Below are 21039 nucleotides of genomic sequence, written 5' to 3'. Positions count from 1 at the left end.
CCAATATCTTTATGTTGGCTCTCAAATTTCTTTTCTGGCATATTAAAAACTGCTTCTACTCCAATCAACACTGATCAAAGTTTCAAACATTAAATTTTCACTATGGCACGGAACACTGAACAAGCAAACAAGAAAATAAAGTTGTTTCAATTACAATAGTATCTTTTTAAATACTATTTAATCAAATAAGTAGGTACCAAACAAACAATGATATAAAAATGCAAATTAACATGAAAAGAAAACCATATAACCTGAGTTGTGCATCTCTAAACTGTCCGACAAACAGCTGCCATAACGCAGTAAGATTGCTTGACTCCTAGGGCTCCTGCTGTTCAGAATCTGAAAACCTGGGGATTCTGCGTTTGTGGCAGGATGGATTGGTACTAGCCATGAAGCTCTGGAAGCCCTAGCTTCCCCATGCTAAGAGGCTGCCACAGACCCTCAGTGTTTAGAGTAACACAGAGACCAGTGAGAATTTGAGGAATAGAGAGCTGACAAAAAAAAGTGCAAGACCAAGCAGAAAAGAGAATCAAGATAGTTTTAACAAAAATCAACATACTTAATTTGTTTGAATTTCCCACAGAATCAGTGTTTTCTCCCAGAAAATTACTAATCTGTCTAATTGACATCTTCCAAGGAAAAATTGTTCCATCAAAAAATTTCTGACCACCTCTACTCCTTTTATTATGTACTCTATAATGATTCTGTGATAGTCTTTATACACTACAGTGAGAATTCAATACTAAATGAATTAATGGAGTAAGTACTAATAAAAAATACTGGCGTAAAAAGCAAATATATTTATGGAAAATGGGAAGAGGAGTCAAGATACGATTCTACAAAGATTTAACAACAATCTTCAAAAAGATGTGGAGCTTCTTCATGCTTCACAGTTATGGAGAGCTTGGTAAGAGATATAGTAAATATTGACAGTCTTTGTGAACTGCAGAAACCACCAACACATTGAAGTGACATGGAACTGGAAAGAATAATATTATAAGCACTGATAAGTTTATAACCACCAGCATTTGAAAGCTATAAAAAGGAAATCAGCAGAGCAAAAATATTTCTCCAAAATCAAGTAGACTAATTATTCCTCCTGGATGCGCTGGGTAGAAAACTTCAACACACACAAGTATTTACTATCACTTTAATTATGATGCCATATTCATAAATTACAAACAGATTCATAAATTGGAGGAAATGGAACAAGTATGCCAACTATAAATACGGCTTCACTTTAGGGACATACAATGACAACCACAACCTGAACACAGACAGATGTGAGTGAACTGTTTTCACATAAAGGTATACTACAGGACATTTCCTCATGATGCTCAGGAGCCATGCTCAGCACCTTAAACTCCCTCTAAAGTTCATGAAACCAGCTTGAGCCATGCTCAAGAGCTATCAAGTGGAATTCAATCTTGTTCAGATTTAGATCTGACTTCATAAATCATTTTCTTCCCAAAAAAGCATCTTTTACAATATCTCCAGCCACCTCCTGCCAAGAGATTTCCGTCTCCCCGCTCAATATATAATCAAATTTCAATCTGATCAAAAACTTTTGGAATCATTGTAAAAATAGAAAAATTTGAAGTAGTAATTTTTTTTTTTTTTTTTTTTTTGGTAAATGTAAATGATAGAAGGATAAATTTATTCACTGGAAAGCTCTTAGCTTTTTTAAGTTTTCATGTCTATTTTTAAATCCTTCAGGAAAAAAATATAAACTTTTAAGTGTACTTATGAAAAAATCTTTTATGTGGCAAAACCATTAATTACATATAGATATCAAAATAATTTTTGGTCTAAATATTAAAATATTTCTTTCTACCCTCGTCAATCAAATCTTGCATAGAATTTGCAGTGGTTTTAAAACAGCATAATTTTTATCTGTCTAACTTGCTGAACTTGAAAAAACAAAATCAAGTGATGAGTTGTGAATAAATATAGCAGCTTTCTTTTTTGTTAATTTATAGCTCTCTGAACTTAAAGGGACTCATTTTTTCCCCTCCACAAGCAAGTTTTATGTTAAAGTAAAAAGTTTTTAAGCATATTACAATAAATCCTCACATACACTATTATTACTTCAAGTTCATGTTTATGTTTCTTTAACTTAAAATGTTACTGGAAAAAATATTTATCTACAGTACTACTAAAAAAATACATTTACTGGACATAAAATATCAACGTCTTTGGCAAATAGGAGAGAAAAAAGTTCATGAACAAAATGACACTTCTACTGGTCAGGGAATTTATTCTATTCAGTTTGCTAAGCCAGCTGATGTTTTATGTCCAGGAAAATGTAAATATGCCGATTTCAGCTGAATGTTAAGTAACAAAGTGACCCACAGTTTCAAAACTAATAACAAAACTAACAAGAGAATGCACATGAAAGTATAAGCCATTATTTTTACCTCATGGTCTTTAGCCAAAACCTACCAAAGTCAACGTGAATTCTTCCCGTGTTTTGAAGCAAATGTCAAAGGATTTTTGGAAGGACCAAAAACCACTTGTGACTTATGAAACATAACGGAGCATTTGCAAATTCAAATCAAGTGTCTAAATTCTAATTTTATGTTTGCAAAACTAGAAGCCACTAAAAAAAAAATCCAAGGCTTTGTTCAAAAATAGTTAGGAAAAAATAAAAACAAATCCTCATGTCTGTTCTTAAATAAAGATAAAAATGGGAAAGGTACTTTAAACTAAAAATGAAGTATTTAATGACTCTTCAACTACACTTTTTTCCCCCTAATACTGCATTTAAATGTTTTTTAAATAACTAAGAGCTTGCAAAGCCTGTCAGACAACAGGTCTTTTAATGGAAAACTTCCACCCTTCCCAACTACAGAAATGTTGGCAAGTCCTCTGCAAAGCACTACAGCATGCCTAGACAAAACGTATACACCTCCAAGTAAATACAGTAATACTTTTATACAAAACCAACCTAAAATGATCTTTCCAAAGAAAGAAGAGTAGTAAAATCAGCATAAAGCAGAAGCAAGTCTGTATATGATAAATAACACAATAAAGACGGTGTTCTCAACTACAATGAAACATTTTACAGGATAGAAAATATGCACACATGTGAACCTGAAATAGGTATTTGACAGATTTTGATTTCCTGGCTCTTAGTCAGGAAGTTAATCATACCAATTTTTAAATCTACCTAGAGAACAACTGATAAGCCAGCTGCAATAAACACAGGTATATTTTGTACAGGTTTTAGTAGAAATAAAGATAGGGCTTAAATACAGAAAGTACCACAATGTATTCAAAAGCACGTGACAAATCTAGCTTAACATGCAGGTGTGCTTATGTATGTACACACAAGGAAACATAGAGGAGCTTCATGGATTTAAGATATTTACATCACTAGTCAACTCATGCCTCCCATCACTCACCTTCACAGCTATAACTGTACACAGCAACCGTTGACCTTTCAACCAGATTCTCGTCATGGTGCCAGCTCACTGCCATGTTCCCCATTCCAAAATAAGGTTCTTGTTTCAAGTACAGCATTTGTAGTGGATCCATATAATTTAATAAAGTCAAGTTATAAGATGTTCTGTTCTTTAGACTTATGTCGTCAGCCTCTGGTACACAACTGCTTTGATCTTTTGAAACAGACCCCTTCTCCATAAGACAAGTAGCAAAATTTTGCTCCCTATCTATTACAGTAGTATCTTTAATTTCTTCAGTCTCAAACAAATTTTGTCCTTGTAGTGCCTTGACTGCTTCAATATGCAAGAAGTCATTAAGTCTGATTAATGCTTTACAAGCATCATGTATTTGAGGACTGCAATATTTTATATCATAACCTTCAGTAGGCCAAGGAACTGTAAATAATCTTGTGTTCAAGTACTTGTAAGTGCATCCTGGGTTTCCAATTAATATACGAGACACTGGGGTAACAAAATCTTTTCCTTTGATCCTTACAAGATCTTGAAAGAAACAATCGTGTTTTCGCAAGGTCAGAAAGCCTTCTTGTACCATTTGATGGAGCTCTTCAGGTACTCTATCAGATTTTCTGAAAATCAGCTTGGAATATTTGGTCTTCCACTAAAGGACAAAAAAACCCCAAACAAACAACAAAAACAGCAAAAGAATTATTTTTTTTATAGGAACCAAAGTATTTCATATATTCAAGAACAGACAAGGCTAAGTTGGCAAGTTATCAAGCATGAGTCTAGAATATGGTGAAGAAATAGATGCCAGTATTTGTTACTTTATTTTCATATTCCAATATATTGCATATACCAGTGGCCTGTAACCACGGAGTATCACCAGGGCAAATCTCTAAATAAATAAATAAATCTGAGGATTCTGGCAGAAATCAATAGAACATATAAGCTCCCCTGATGAATCTGTACATAATGCTACCTTTAAGTATACAAACAATAGAATACCGAGCAGTAACAAAGCAACTCCTCTTTTTGCGATGGTTGCAAAGACCGTTCTGTCTCATTGTGATGTACAGAACTCTAGAGGGCTACAAGATAAACTGAAAGAGTTTTCTATAAGAACAATTTTTAGGGCAGAAGTAACAAAATTAAAATGTAAATTTTCAAAAAAGGCCAACATTCTGCTGCGCTGCACCTCTATCTTCAAAATAGTCCTTGACATAGTGATCCTTTCTATTTTCACATTCCTCAATGCATGCCAATTAGCTCTCCTATTTTATATAAAAATTCCCCTTTTAGATAAAAGAAAATTTCCAAACTTACTTTCCTCCCCACCTCCCCACCTGTAATATCCTTTTTCTTCATATCCTCTCCTGACCACACCAGCTCTGGTATCAGCTGGAGTTCAGAATCCAGCAGTGTGTGGAGGCAACAACTCCCAGTAAGGTATAACGCTGCTAATCAGCAGTATCTTGCTTTGTATGCAAAATACTGCTTCCCACTCCAGGAAGGCTTGGACAATTTTATTTTGTTAATCTGGTTTTCCAAGGAAGTGAGTATCACATAATCACACCTTTTATTGGTTGCCTGTAAATCTGCTTTTACTACTGCTGAGACTGTTTGGCAAAGTGGACAAAGGCTAGAGAATAAGTTTTTAAAAAGACTAAGTTCCTATGTATTCATTAAAATTAATAGATAAATAAAAGAAACAGATGCAAACTAGTGCCCTTAGTAAAGGAAAGGCTGTAATGTGAGCCTATCAGATATCCATTAGCATGTGTGAAGCTCCGAAGGACTCACTACACCTATTTCCTTTTGTCCAGAAGTTAGTCACTAGTCTGGGGAAAAGGTAGATACTGATGGTAGTGTGTGGAAAAAAAAGTTACGGTAAACTGAAATCTGAAGGTATTAAGGCAATGGGGCAAGAGCACATGGATGCACAAAACTGATCTATCAAAACTTTTACTAACGTAATAGCTTATGTTCAAAGAGCTTTTAAAAAACAAATAAAAGCCACCAGCCCAAAAGCATCACACTGACCTACAATCCATCTGTAGGCTCCTTCCGGTACAACTCAAACCCATTTTACTAGTACTATCTACTTCCAAAGTCAGATTTGAACCTGCCTTTCAGGAAATTGATTTTAAAATCCAGAAAAGGTGCCTTTAAAAAACACAAACCAGGCAGTAAGTCAGTATGCACATTTTCTACTGCATGAAAACAGTTAGACTTTTGCATCATAATACGTTGTTATCCTACAACACTGAAGAGGTGGCTTTATGGGATCATTTGTTTCTACTAAAAAGGGGAATATAAAAAGGAAGCCTATTTTAAAAATAACGATTACACATAATAAATCTTAGTTTATCTATGAACCTTGCCACCATTTCTTGTGAATTTTTACAGTGAAGCTAACTCCCTTTCTTTACACATTCTTAGTTTCCAAAAACTAGCTTCCTAGAGAGAGGGAAAAAACCCATAACAGTATCTACAGATAATAATAGTTTCTGACAATAGTATTTACGTACTTAACTTTGAATACCAAAGCTTGCAAATAGTCCCAGATATCTGTTTGAAGGTCCCTCTACAATCCGCAGCACAGAACACTGGATCCCAGGTTTCATTAAAAGAACTGAATATAAACTTGATAAACACAACTCGCCTGAGCTTGCCAAAAGCCTGAAACGATTCCTTTAGAGGTCCTGAACTGTTCCCTTTGTTTCAATCAGAGCTTTTATCTGTAGCCTTTGAAAAAATCCTTATAAAGAATGACTACTGAAATCAGTAACTGCAAATTTTAAGGATTTACAGCTATAGGCTACAGTCAGATGTGTGGGTATAGGTTGATGGGACTCATAAGAATTCTTTCACAATCATACTTAATAATGACAGAACATTATATGTTGTGACATATAAAGATTATTACTGCATGATTTGTTTCATTATGCAAATGATATGTATAAAACAGCACTAACAGTTCTATAGCAGTATCCCAGTATTTCTTTAAATAATTCTGTATATTGGACATACTCAGGTCAGAGTAACAAATTACCACATTATATATGCTATTATGGCATATTTGAAAAGTCATTATTACTACATATTTTTAAACCATTTAATATACTGAATTTCTGACATGATTCGCACACATGAAATTCCAAACAATTGTTACAAACAGAAGGAGGGAAGTAACAATACAATGTAAAACAACTAAATGTCTGAAAACATGCACCAGAAAGGAAGCACACGTATTTTACAAAGGTGACAACATTGTATTCCCCTCCTGAACTGCAGAGGTAATGTCTTCCACATTTTATTGCCAGCCAAGTCAGAGGCATGTTACCTTTGGGTTGTGTTTTAAGATTACATGCTTAAGAACTATTTTATCATTAAGTTTTACACAGTATACTTAGGATTCTACCTTAACCCTCCCCCCCACCCCGATATCTCAGAAGAAATCAGGAAGTGGAAACACATTTCCAACATATCACATGAAAACAGTTTGGTCTTTAAATCTCCAACCAGTCATTGTGCTATGTCCTACATAAGGAAAGCATTAAGGGATCAGAACACAGGGTGAATGTTGGGTTCACACTGGACACCTTGTTGTTGTAGGGGGGATGGGGAAGGGGGAGTAATCATGTACTCTGTGTTGTAACTCTGACAGCAAGTATTAAAGGTCAATTCACTGTTCACTGTGAAAGAAGTAGGTACGTTACTGGCAACTACAGGACAAAAAAAAAAGCACATTTGATGCTCAATTCTTCATATGAATGTTACACACATAATGATAAATATACACATGCTTTCACTTCTAATGGTGGTACTCAACACAGAGAATCACCCTACAGAATGATTCAAGAGATAGAATAAAGTTAGAAACCAGCAACAAGGACGCTTGATAAGCAAACTGCCATTTACATCATGAAATGATAGTTAGTACTTCAGATATTTGTGAATTGCCTTGTTAACAGACTTTTTCTTGTTCATAACTGGCTTTAAACATTACATTGTTTCAGCCTGTGGTTTGGGGCCGATTTCTAAAATCCTTCATCAGGCAAGACGCATTGAAAGAGGATGTCAGTGAAGTTTTGCTTGCGATGGAATTTCTTGGTTTTGTTCAGACTGCGCATTTCCATACCTGACAGGATACTGGAGTTTTTTACTTGCGTCCTACCTAACCTTTCCAATATGTTCAAAGAATACTGCTTTATGAGGGGTTGGATCCTTAAAGGAGTAAGGCAGGTCTCTCCAGGAAAGACAGACTATAAAGTTAAACTGTATGTGATATTTCATTTTGCCAATTTGTTGTCTTCAAGCTCTCACCCTTCTTTTCCTCTCCATCTGTAGTATATTTAAGCATCACGGAACTTGTAATATCTACAGCTGTGATTAAAGTAACATTTCATAACCACCATAAGAATTTAAAAGGTGCTTGTGATTATCACATATACTTAAAAATACCTAGCATGCACACAAACACTACACAAAAAGCATAATTTTATATGATGCAAAAAGAACGTATCTAAAAACTATTAAGGCTTGAACAGGTCTGATTTCACTGCTTATCTTGTTCCATTGTCTTCTATATTTATGGGCTACTGATGCTGAGCAAATGAGATGCTACTGGGGCAACCTTGGCTCTATCTTCTCTTTTCACATCAGCTCCACGAGACTGTGGATTTACAAAGATGGGAAAAAGAAAAAGATGCTGGGCATAGCAGCTCTTGGCAGCAACAGGTATAAAAGAAAGGAACAAACACGAAGGGATGTAACAGGACTAGGAAGGAGAAAACAGTAATCTGCCTGAGTCTCCAAAGGGGGGAGAGCTTCTTGAACATTAGTTTAAGACTGAAAAGAATGTGTTTGGTTTTTTTTTTTTCTTGTGAAGAAAAAAAAAAAAGAATCATTCTGTTAAGCTCTTCTACTTTTTTCCAGCTCTTCTACACTTTTCCTTGCCCTTACACACAGAAGTGCTTTTATGGTTAACAGCAAGCTATGTGTTTTCGTATTATTATCTTTACAGCTTACTTCCACTATGTTCAGGACTGTAAGAACACAGAGAAAACTATGCTTTCCCTAAGCACGCTACAACCCAAATGAACGAGAAAGGTGAGGGAAGTATACAGATTGCTCAATATCACAACTGTAATCCCATGGCAAAACTGGAGCTTAACTTCATGCTTCTGAGTCACAGTCCAGTACCCGACCCATAAATGCATCCTTCCTTTTCTATAGTGTGATGTGTGCTAAACTTTTCTTGGCCTTAGAATCCTGCAAAAGAGAAATCCGTCCTTGCAGGGAAAGAGTCAGACCTATTTTTATGCTACCATATACATCTTTGAGCCATATATCAACACAAGAAAGGTGACACGCCTGTAATGTAAGCACACTTGCTGTAGCTGTTCAAACTATGAGATTCTTTCTTATGCTTTTCATCTTATCGTGTTCCAATCTGATCTGATTGAACCTACAACTCTTTTCATATGTTTTGTAGCTGACCTACAAAGATCCAAGATAGATGCAGAATATTCTATTAATTTCATGATACTCTTCTATACACTCATTTGGTTTACTACTTATGTGGCTACTGGGCCAGTTTTTACTTTTATTTGGTTTCATCTGAGACACGCATTCCAGTTTCCACAGTTTATTTTGTAAGCTAAGTCTTAAGGGTTACTTATTTGAAAGTAGAATTAAGCCAAAAAATTTCAAATTTCTATGTTAATATTTTCCCTATTTTGCTAAACCTGAGCTATAAAGATTAGGTCTCTTCACAAGTCAGAAGAAACAAAAACAACCCCCCAAAACCTTAAAAGAACAGTGACGTGTTTTATTTTAACAAAGCATAAGAAACTGTGATTCATTGTTACATGTTATCTGGTACTCAGGTACTGATACTCAGGGCAAAATCCTAAAAATAAATAAAGTTCACAAAGTTTTCATTCTTGAATATCCCAAATCTAGAGGTCTTATTTTGCACCACCTGGAAGTACATTATGAGCCATCAAGATACCTTTTTCATATCAGATTTCACAGTGTCTCTTTGAAGAAAGATTTATTTGTTGTTCAGTGCAAACAGCCATTTTAGTTTAAAACAAGTACACTTAAAAGAAATACATTACCAACTGATGGAAATCAGCATCGGCTGGTGTCATATATGGAAGTCTATTCTCTCCAAGTTCTTCAAGAAGCTTTTTTTTCTGTTTTGGAGGGGTAAAATTGAAACAGAAAATTAGACTAAAAACGAAGATATAAACAGCCAAGTATAAAACTAGTTGTATTAAAAAGACACAAAACATGTGCAATTATTTCTCTTACTACCTTCAATTCTGGAAAATTAAATAAGGAAAAATGGATGCAAAAGATCAGTGGAGCTTTTTCACTTACAAAAGCAGTAATTCAGGTTAGGTAGCTTCAGAGCACCAGTGTTTTTCCTCCTAAATTCTTTTTTACATAATCAGTCCTTATTACACTGATGAAAATCCATCTTGGTCTAAAGTTCTTCAGAACTATGCCTACTTTATACCTAGATACTAATTTCTTATTTCTTTTTCATTTTATTGTCTACTTCAATTTGTGGATCTAATGGGTACAAAGCTCATATTCCATTAAATGGCTCGATAATATACTTCATTAAAACAATGAGCCTCCATGTTGGGCATACTCTAAAACGTTTCCTGAAATGAAGGAAAAAGAAAACATCACCTACTGCACACCAAAGCCCCTACAAACCAACAATATTTAAAATGCCATCCTCAAGACCTGCCATCCCAGCAGACAGCCACAAATCTGGTTTGATGCTGGGAGTGCGTTAAGAACCAGCTGACTGTGAAGAGCAGGTTTTCTCTGTCCCCCTTGTTCTCTTAACTCCCTGTTTACTTCTGTTTTAGACTGAGAGTATCTCCACCAATGTTTAGTCAACATGACCACTATGAAATTGCTAAGATAAAAGCCTGATTTTCCCCAAATTGCATTTTCCAGGTTTTTATTAATAAAAATAAAATTTTTGTATGCATTATACAATTAATTTTGCCGCTAAAGATTTGGAAAGTGCAAGAGATGCCTGAAACATGCCATCAGATTTTTGGAATCAAACAATCCCAATCCATGACAAATCCACCCACAATTATCAATCCACTGTCTAACTCAACACTAACTCAATGCGATAAAAGTACAGATTAACAACAGTGTAAAAATTGTTACAGTGGAAGTATTGGCCTAGAAAATTAATACACTGTTTCCATTTTCTTCTTTCTTTTAGCTTGCAAGGATGGTTTCTTTACAAACTTTAATCATTAACAAATATTTACTAATAAAAATGCAACTCAAAGATCATAAAACTACATCTGCCATAATGTTTAAATATTTCCGGTAACAGGGTTCAAATTCTCATTTTTATTGCAATATTTTCAACTACACAAACACTGTCATAAGAAATAATTGAAGTTGCAGCTTGCTCAATACCTTCATGTTGTAAGAGCAAGACCAGATGGAAATGGAATACAGTTTTTAAAAGAATAAGGGTATAATACAAAGGAAAACACAGAATAAGTTAAAAAAGGGTATCACTAACACTTTCATAAAACCAAGCTATAGCGGAACAACTACATATTTCTTCACCTAGATGTCTATGGAATAATCAATTTGCAGTGATAAGAGAATTCATCGCTAAAAAAATAATTTCTTTTTTTTTTTTCTTGCAAATTCCCCTTTTCATATTCTTTTTGGGTTGCATATACAGGTCAATACAGATCTTCCCTATTCTAGCAATCCTATTTAAACAAGGAAGAAAGAAATACTACATGTAGTAACTAACTCCTGGCTTATAGCAAACACATAAACAAGGAAAGCTGAACTATGAAGAGTGTTATTGTGTATTTTATTTGTGACAGTGAATTTCATTTATTCAAATTTAAGCATCAAGGAAGACGACAGAAGCTTAAAATCATGAGGAAGTGTAGAAGATTTTAAGGTTTTAGCTAAGAGATCAGTCAGACTAAAATAAGAGCAGGTAGTTCTCACTCATCTCCACACTCATAATGTGCTGATCACCAACTCTTAATGAGACTGAGAAGAGCAGCACTGAAATCTATGAACTAGCAATGTAATTTCTCTAGGTCCCTAGTTTTCTTTGGGGACAGGTTGTTGGTATGTTGACATGAAGTCATTGGTGAAACTGAGCATAATGTAACTTCAGATTAAGTTGGCAGAAAATGACATGCTAATTTGCTGCATATTCTAAAACAATAACACTTCTCTATTCCAAAAAGCTTGCTACATTTTTATTATGTGAAATCTCTGAAAACATTAGATTGGCTTTGTTATCTGTAAGATAAACCATATTAAACTGCAGAAAAAAAAAATCATGTATTTCAACATGGACTCACATCTGTGGGAAAAAAAAAACAGGTGGGAAGAAGAGAGATTCTGACAATTTCTTTGTCAAGAACCAGCCTCTTGGCAAAAAGCACACAACATTAAAATGCACTCTTGTGTATAGGTAGTACTAGTTCACATTTGATTGTCAGATCTGGCTAAGTGCTGCTCTTCAGCTTGATGTATAGACTAATACACACAGCTGGGTGGTATAACACGCTGCTCATCTCTTATGCAAGAAGCTGTCACACAGATGTCAAAAACATCACACTACTCACAAATACCTCCAAAAAGTAAAAAGAAAAACTGAAGGTCTGGCTATACCAGCTGGCTGATGTGTAAGTCTAAGCACTGTTACATAAGCATTGCTTATAGGCTGTTCCAACACATAAACAGCTAAATAAAAAAAAAAAAAAAAAAAAAAATTTGCCTTTACTTGAAGGTATCAGGCATCTTAAAAAGCATTTTTCTAAATCTGATTTTTACATTTTAAAAATTATTAACAACGTAACAGTTTATTCAGGTACCAGTATTATGTTTCTTACACTTTAAAACCCAATGTGATTTTTATATATACATTAGTAATGCCAATACATGAAAGACAATCTTATGTGCACCATCCCTATAATGTCATCATGCACTGTGCACTGCTCAAGAAACCTTGTTAAGGGTTGTACGTGGGCGTTCAGAAAGGAGAAAAATCTCTGCAAATATCTTATTTCGTAGGCTGCTGTGAGTGTTAATGGATCTATTATATCTGACTGATAACTGAAATGAATACCAGAAGCCCTAATGCCGAATTTAGAGAGTGCGATGAACTTCCTGCAGACATTAACAATCGCTGCTCATGTATTAGTAATAAACGGGTTTATTAATGAGATGGCTGGTTGTAAAATTCAGCAAGTGGAATAGTAATAATTGGAATATCTCAATCACTGTACATATCTTTTTTTTCCCCCTAAGTTTCTTCATAGCAATAGAAGTAACGCATTGTATGTTACAGAGCAGAAGTAATAGAAACACAGCTAATACACATCAAAGTCACAGGCCAAAATGCAGTTATGTTATACACACATGGTTTTTTATTTTTAAATTAAGTGGTATAAGAAAAAGATGGGACTTAATGACATGTTCTGGCCAAGAAGCATGACAGTGTAAAAATTGTTGCAGCTGACATATTTCCCTGCAGGTTGCCAATACCATTCTCAAAAGGTTTAATTTCTCTCTTAATTGTAAGACAAAAGTTCAATATCTAGGCTATAAAGGCTTGTGAAGGCCTTGGTGTTTCAAACACAGAATTCCTACTTACTTTCGTCAAACAAGTCAGAAGACAATAGTCATTTTCCAACTTACAGATCATTGTCTTGGCTGAAACAATGTATTATAAAAATGAATGTTATTGAATTCACATTGAAATTTTACTGAAATTCGTTCTGACAATATATTTAAGGCTGCAATATCACAACAATTTCTTACATGTAAAAACAATGAAAACATTAAGAAGCAAAAGTTTGGTTTTTTCCCCCGGTACTTAGCATAAAACGCACTGAAGAATTTATTGAAGAAATTGCACTTGTTAACACAAGGGAGACTTAAGTCAGTGCAAGTAGTATTCACCTCTAAAAAGATAACCCTGTTTGCTGCCCTGCATTTCTCCTGAATTTGGAGAAAATGGCAGCTTCACTACACCAAGTAATCTCTCTGGACCTGGAACAGCATCCCATACACGTGTAAAAAGTCAGTGACACAAGACCAAGACATGGACAGATACAACAGTGCCTATGAAACATTTAAGGATGTTGGCTTTTAAACTACTCTGATGAGCAGTTAAAATATATATTTTATTCAAACTAGTAGACTGCCAAAACACATGACTGTTACTCACTATTCTGGAAAAGCCCATCTCATTATTCCCTAAAAAAGATTTTTTTCAGAAAAGACAGTATTTTGAAACTTCTAACAGGCACGTTTCCGACCTCTGAGAGGATGCAAGCAAACTTTTTTTCGGCCATTGATTACTTACTTTCACCTTATAATCAACATTATGCAGAATGAAGCAAAACATGAATCATGCCATGGAAAAGATACATGAAAGACGACAATTAAAACAAAAACTGAATATCTCACTGTTGCATTTAACTTCCTACTTTAACAGTTCTTAGATATTTATTATTTAAAAATATTTCATATACACATCACACTAGGGAACAACCATTTTTAATACTCTGTAGATGGCTGAGAACTGGCTGCACTCTTCGATCTACCTTTCAGGCAAGCTGGTGCTTGCCTAATGCAGAGAAAACAGCACAACCAGCAAAACAATTCTACGTACTCATATGCACTCTTCCCTGAAAAATAACAGAATTTTCTGAGTCACTATCCGACTCATGTTACAGTGACCTAAAGTCCCACCTAATGTTGCCTTAATTTCATCGGGTCAATGATTTTTTTTATTATTTTTTTTTTTAATAAAGAAAGATTGAAAATGCTCCTCTTTTTTACTCTCCTCCATGCCCAGCAATCTTACAGCAAAGAGAGGTAAAAGAAAGCTGAACATTTTATCTAGGCTGAATTTTACCTATCATGTCTAGATCTGACAATCTTACTGAGGCTAAAGGAGGGCACAATGTACTGCTAGAGGTGAGAGTGCAAAACAAAGGCCTAGTAGCTTTGAAACATCATCTCCACTCACAGCCTACAAAAGCCCTTCTGCCTTAACTCCTTTCATTAGAAGTTCTTAAAACATTGGCCAATTTTTTCATCCTAAAAAGTTTTGCTAACTGCTCGCTGCAGCTTTTACACTTTTGAGAATACTGACTCGGGACCAGAACCAGTAAAACACTTACATTTTTTTGTTTTCAGTGCAATCCAATGTCTTTCCAGAAATTTCTGGGGCAGCTCCTAAAAAAAGGGCCTCTATTCAAAGCATAAGAAAGTATCATATCCATCTCCAATACTGTTTTTCCCAATAGTCTTTTGTTTTCCAAAAGGTTATCAGGTTTAGCAGGGCGCTCTGAGAATCCATATTGTCATGAAAGAAAGATCTGAATCACAAGTTCAGATGCAAACCTTTGGTTTTCCAAAACTCCCTCCTCTCTGTTAGCTTTTTCCCCACATAACAATGTACATTAGGGCCCGTGTTTCTCTTTCAGCCTTTTTTTTTTTTTTTTTTAATCAACTACAATAACGTGGATTTCTTTCAAGTCATGCATGAAGAAAAGGGCTAATGCTCTGAAGTGAGAGTTCAATGGCTTTATAAAGGAGGAAGATTAAATACTTCATATAGTAAAAATTTTGTGACACAATACTAAGACCCCATCTAGAAAAAAGCCACCACTTTACAGGAACTTCCACAACCTTACCTCCTAACATTCCTTCATGTGTTTTTTAAAAATAAAAAATTAAAAAAAAGAAAAAAAGACAACAAAATTGGGATAGTCTCTTAAGGAAAGACTGTGATTTTGAAGTTAACATTTGTTTAAACTACAAGGCTTTCCAAGTGTTAGCTATTAAAACTTCATAGCAACCAAGATCATTCAAGTGGCTCACTAAAACCAGTTATGTCAGAAATGAACCTAGAGTAATAAAAAATACATTCTAAATGCACTATTACATCTTTTATTTCTCCATTATCACATATATTAGATTTCAGAAATTTTTTCTTCAAATTATTTCTGTAAAATCCATTCATTAAAAGATCTTAAGGGACTGGCCAATTTTACAGCACCATTTACTCACATGAAAAAGCTGTATTTCCAGGTTATCCTTCCTTACATTCAAGTCTTACCAAAAGCCTTGTCTGTGCTACATTCTTTCTATAATCCAGCCTGTCAAAAATACTGGCAGACGTATGACCATACTGTACCACACTTTGCATACTACCGCTTGCCCCCCCCAAGACTATATGCCAAAACCATTTTCATATTAAGGACAAAAACTTGCATCATCATTATTATTATTATTCTGTACAAACTCATATTAAAATTATCTATGACTCTAACAATATCTAATAGCCCATAAATCCATTTCCTAACTATACTACAATAAAGTATGCTGGTTATTTAATATAACCATTGTGCATCTTGCTCTCCCACTGAACAAACCAGTTCAGTTACAGAAGTAGTAGGATGCAGTTCAAGTGATCTGGTCATGAAAAAAATTACATAATGAACAATCTAATGCAAAGACTGCAAGTCTAACACCAGTATTTGTAACTGAGCCACTGTCTAAAAGACTGTTTGATATTCTTTCCTGCAAAGGTACTGTTTGGCTTTGCTTACTAATTTCAACCTCTCTTACCCTTTCTCATAAATCAACAGGCCCAGATTTTGGTTCTCACACACATGCACACCAGTCATGCATATGCACAACATACTTGACTGATGTAACTGAACTAAGAGTTAATTTATGCATTGAAGCAGCTTAGCAATGTGTGAAAAATGTCTTTGCTACCAGTATCCCCTCTCTCCCCACCATGACTTGTTAAGGGCCCCTTAATTGTTGTTTTAACCTACAGGAACATTGTTCCTTTGGCCAGTGGCTGTTAATAGAACAGAACTGGCAATTTTCTTACCCAGCTGAGTGTAGATTTGTCACACATGGATTAGCACTTTAAGTAATTATAATAAAAATTTGAAATGATAAATTGTTCAAACACAGCCACTTTTTGCTGACAAAATGCCTCTAAGCCTCCTCAGTATATCTGTCAATAAACTTCTACCATCACTGCAAGCATCTTGACACCATCATCCATTTCTTGTTCTCTCTGTCGTTTGTGCATCCTCTTCCAGCAGATACCAGTTGGTAAATGGATCAGCTGTAGTAGGTGAGAAGTAAGAACATTCAAACTTTGAAAATAATGATCAAGTTTCAATCAGACCTCCAGTTGTTCAGTTTTCTCCTTATACATATGGACACAAGAGCATACATGCACCTAAGAAAATGTTTAAAACAGTGGATACTTTTAGATCAACGTGTTTGTGAATCACAAGGAACAGATAAGGACACTGGGCCGTTTCTGCATGCCATTCTTTGCATAGTTCCACTGAGAAAGAGCCAATAGTTGCTGAGAAACTAGATTTCTTAATCAAGTAGTTAACTAGCTCACCTCCAAAGAATCAGCAGACAGAAACCTTAGTGATTGTCACCAATAATTGATTCTGCATGATGTAGTAAAAAAAACTGTATACACCCAGTCCCAAGAAACCAAGTGGGTTTGACCAGTTGTGAAATACTAAGCACCAATCCTTTAACAGAGAAAAGATTCAATACAGATTAAAAACAGATAAAATAAAACCATAGATTATAACAAGGGTTATTGTTGAAACAAGGATACATTTGGCATTGCTATCTGTAGACCTCTCGTGTTCTAACGACACTAAGAAGTTATTGATGTTGCCTAACTTCTACTGAAGTCTGTTACCAGAATGTAGGGCACTAGAGCTGTGTAGCCTTAGGAGCTGCATACTATGCTTACAAACAGGAAACATACTGAGTGCTGGTTTTGGCTGGGATAGAGTTAATTTTCTTCACAGTAGCTGGTATGGGGCTATGTTTTGGATTTGTGCTGGAAACAGTGCTGATAATACTGGGATGTTTCCGTTACTGCTGAGCAGTGCTTACACAGAGTCAAGGCCTTTTCTGCTTCTCACCCCACCCCACCAGCGAGGAGGCTGGGGGTGCACAAGAAGTTGGGAGGGGACACAGCCGGGACAGCTGACCCCAGCTGACCCAAGGGATATTCCATACCATAGGACGTCATGCCCAGCATATAAAGCTGGGGGAAGAAAAGGAGGGGGGGACGTTCAGAGTGATGGTGTTTTGTCTTCCCGAGTAACCATTATGCATGATGGAGCCCTGCTTTCCTGGAGATGGCTGAACACCTGCCTGCCGATGGGAAGCAGTGAATGAATTCCTCCTTTTGCTTTGCTTGCGTGTGTGGCTTTTGCTTTACCTATTAAACTGTCATTATCTCAACCCACGAGTTTTCTCACTTTTACTCTTCTGATTCTCTCCCCCATCCCAGTGCCGGGGAGTGAGTGAGTGGCTGTGTGGTATTTAGTTGACGGCTGGGGTTAAACCACGACACACTGCCATGGTGCTGTTCCTCCTCGAATGGCCCAAGGAAACAGAATGAAACATTAAGAATCACCACAACATTTTGGGAAGCATTGCATATCTGCAATGTGGAATTGTACAACCTTCACTGGGGTATAATATCTAATCAGTGTAGCAAAGTAAGAGCAAACACGCTGACCAACAAACCAGAGAATGAACCAAGGACCTCCAGAATGAAAACCAAGGGCTGACACAGCTTGAGATGCAGATTCAGAACCTTTGTGACAGGCTTATAACTTCTCTAGATGTAGACAAAGAGCTTTCAAACACACACGCGAACAGGTCACGCTAATACAGTTTTTCAGAACCACCAGCAAGCTCAAAGATGCAATTAATCTTCTTGCAGTTTTTCATCATTTCCAGAAAATAATGAGCCTTGCAGGATTTCTGATCTATATATATTTTGATAGGTAATGGTAGAAGTCTCCAATGTGTAATAAGGATACTTAAAAAAGGGGGGGGTGAGAATTTTAAAAGTTAAAACATCACCTAGAAGAAACAGCAGTCAAAAGTAAAGTGAAAAGAAAATGGATACTTGAAAAAAAAAAAAGATATTTCCTTAAATACTTAAGTTTAGCATCAAGTGTGGTTTCCAAAGTCCCCTTGATAACACTGCCGAAGATAGTGTTAATGTAGAAGGAGCAGGTGCTAAGTGCAAATGCTTGTGCCATGCAATCGGCTACAAGGAAGATCAATAAGGAGCTAGAGCATTAAATTTCACATACTGTAACTGTCATGCCTTTTACATAGCATTTGAACATCTTCGTAGGCTATTACAAAATTGTTGACTCTTGATATATTTTACAGAACTAAATTATTTTCCAGAGATTTTATTAGCACAATAAGCACTATGAAAGTATAAAAACACTTACAAACTTGGTGAAATTTGAAGACCTTTACAGCCTTCCAAGACATTGCATTTGATTATTTAACTGTGTTCTTCACTCCAGAATGAAAAGACAGGAAGATCATTGAAAGCCTTAGAGATAAAAGGAAACGTATTCCAGGAACACTTTTCTTTCCTGTTAGTCACATTTCACCACATATAGAGCCAATATATTTTAAAGGAAGTATTTACAAGATAATTCTTGAGAGTATGCGCCACAATTAACAAAATCACTGCAGACAGAATACACAGAAGGAAGGGGTATGCTAGGTCCTCCCCAGGGTCCAGCTGCAGAAGCAGCACCATGTTTCCTGCCTCTGCTCTTCAATTTTTGTGATTTGTCCTTTTCAAGGACATGATAAACACAGATTTTCCTTCAAACAATTCTCACACTAGAGGAGCCTTTGAGCAGAAGCTTTGTGCAACTCCCCCTCCTCTCCCCAAAACAATTTAAAGGCAACCATCACTGATTTGTTATCATGGTTACAACAAATTTGGTGTCACACAAATTGTCAACGTTCTTCCAAAACAGCACAACCATTGAGATGTTATTTTTGAAGCTACACAGGAGTACAATGTTAATATAGTTGCATCACTTTTTACAAATTATTTTCAAGGACGTAAAAATTACAGATCACATTATGTACATAAATTTAACATATGTATCAGTATTTGTACAAGAGTATTCAATGGCAAAAAGTGCAATTTGTAACATTTTATACATTTATAAGAGTAACCTGTGTAATAAATGCACAGACATTGTTTTGTATTTATAACACAATAATTTCCTAATTTTGCATAAACCACGCCATTGGTCAAATGATAACTCTCACTTAGAAAAACTATAAACTGCAGTTGTTGCTTCAACTTCATAATAAGACAACTATTAATGAAACTGCTGAATTTTGGCATATAAGTTCAAGAAGGATATTGCTACATGGGGTTTGCTGAAAGAAGAGGGGTTTTTTTGTAACAAAAATTATTTAAAGAAAAAAACTCATAGTGAGCAATGCAAATGCAGTGAACAATTCAAACTTAGTTAATTTTGTTTAGTTTGAAGGCTTCTTTTTGTTCACAGCCTCTGGAATAAGCCACATGGGGAACAGATAGCTAACATCTAACATTTAAGTTGGCAGACAAGAATTAGCAAAATTCAGGATCTGAAAAAAGGTTAGGCAAGTTCAGACCAGAAACAGGGAGCACAATTTAAAAGAAAGGATAATTAACCATTGGAGTAGATCACCACTGTGTGAGATGAATTCTCCCTCATGGGAATTCTTTTTTATATCAAGTTTGGATGTTTTTCTAAATGATACATTTTAGTTCAGTGGTTCCCAAACTGTTTAGACCAGCAGACTACAATGAATCATCCATATTTCCTTAAGAAGTTCTGCACATACAGCCTAACCAAATAAACTGGAGGCAGTAGAGCCACACTGACCGAAAGTTTGATGCATCTTATTCCTCAGTTTGGTTTTGATTCACTTTGCCAGTCACCAGTGGTCAGTGAATCAGGAGACCCTGGTCTACTTCTGTAAGAATATATTTTACCGAAGTCCTAAAGCTGGTGTTAGAAATTCTCTTCTGCCTCACAACTCACACAAACTTAGACAAGAGTTTGTCGGGATCTGTATTTCATAGTACTTGGAACATTTACAGTACTGTCATAAGGTTAAAGAACTACAGCTAAAGGAAGGACTACTCAATTTTCTTTCACTCACATTTTATTCTTAAACTGACTTTGCACAGTTTAAAGAATAAGCTTAGGGTATACTAAGTGGTAAAATACAAGAGAGCACTGATCTGCTATGAAAGAAGTAGATCTCTTAAGCCATTTCCTTTGTGCCAAACCAAGGCAAATTTCATAATGCAAATCAACATTTTGCTTAAGAATACATTTGTTGAGCAAACTTAAGAACTGTTACTTTTTCAAATAATGCTGTTTTAATAAAGCAATCCTAACTCTTGCAAAGGCTAATACTTAATTTCCAGTTTTCATTTTTATTACTTGCATATACAGACCTTGTTTCTTGTTAACTTTTTCCCCTCAGTTGCAGTGATCAGGTGTAATTTTGCAGAGCAGCACTACTCAACTAAAGTGGACATGCACAAAAATTATTTCTTAAGTCTTCTGTGTACATTTGTTCAGGGAAACTTTTGTCTGTCCTTTCTCCCCATACACTTATATTCCTAACTGGTCTAAGAGTCTAGATAGTCCTGCTGCTATCGTTGTCTGTACTTCGTGAATGTGAA

The 21039-nt window shown here is 35.6% G+C and overlaps 1 protein-coding gene across 2 annotated transcripts in view; it reads right to left on the bottom strand.

Annotated features, from left to right (window-relative positions):
- The window catches only part of FTO (FTO alpha-ketoglutarate dependent dioxygenase), a 257678-nt gene that overhangs the window by 201020 nt on the left and 35619 nt on the right, over positions 1-21039 (bottom strand). For both annotated transcript variants that reach the window (XM_050904114.1, XM_050904113.1), the window contains exons 2-3: positions 9530-9607; positions 3405-4062 (exon numbers count right to left, since the gene is read on the bottom strand). In XM_050904114.1, coding sequence (XP_050760071.1) covers positions 3405-4062; positions 9530-9607 — 736 coding nt within the window. The remainder of the gene's footprint in view (positions 1-3404; positions 4063-9529; positions 9608-21039) is intronic.

The sequence above is a fragment of the Gymnogyps californianus genome, chromosome 12, assembly GCF_018139145.2.
Source record: "Gymnogyps californianus isolate 813 chromosome 12, ASM1813914v2, whole genome shotgun sequence".
NCBI lineage: Eukaryota > Metazoa > Chordata > Aves > Accipitriformes > Cathartidae > Gymnogyps > Gymnogyps californianus.
The sequence above is the reverse complement of the archived record's forward strand: the minus strand, read 5'-3'. Positions and strand labels throughout refer to the sequence as shown.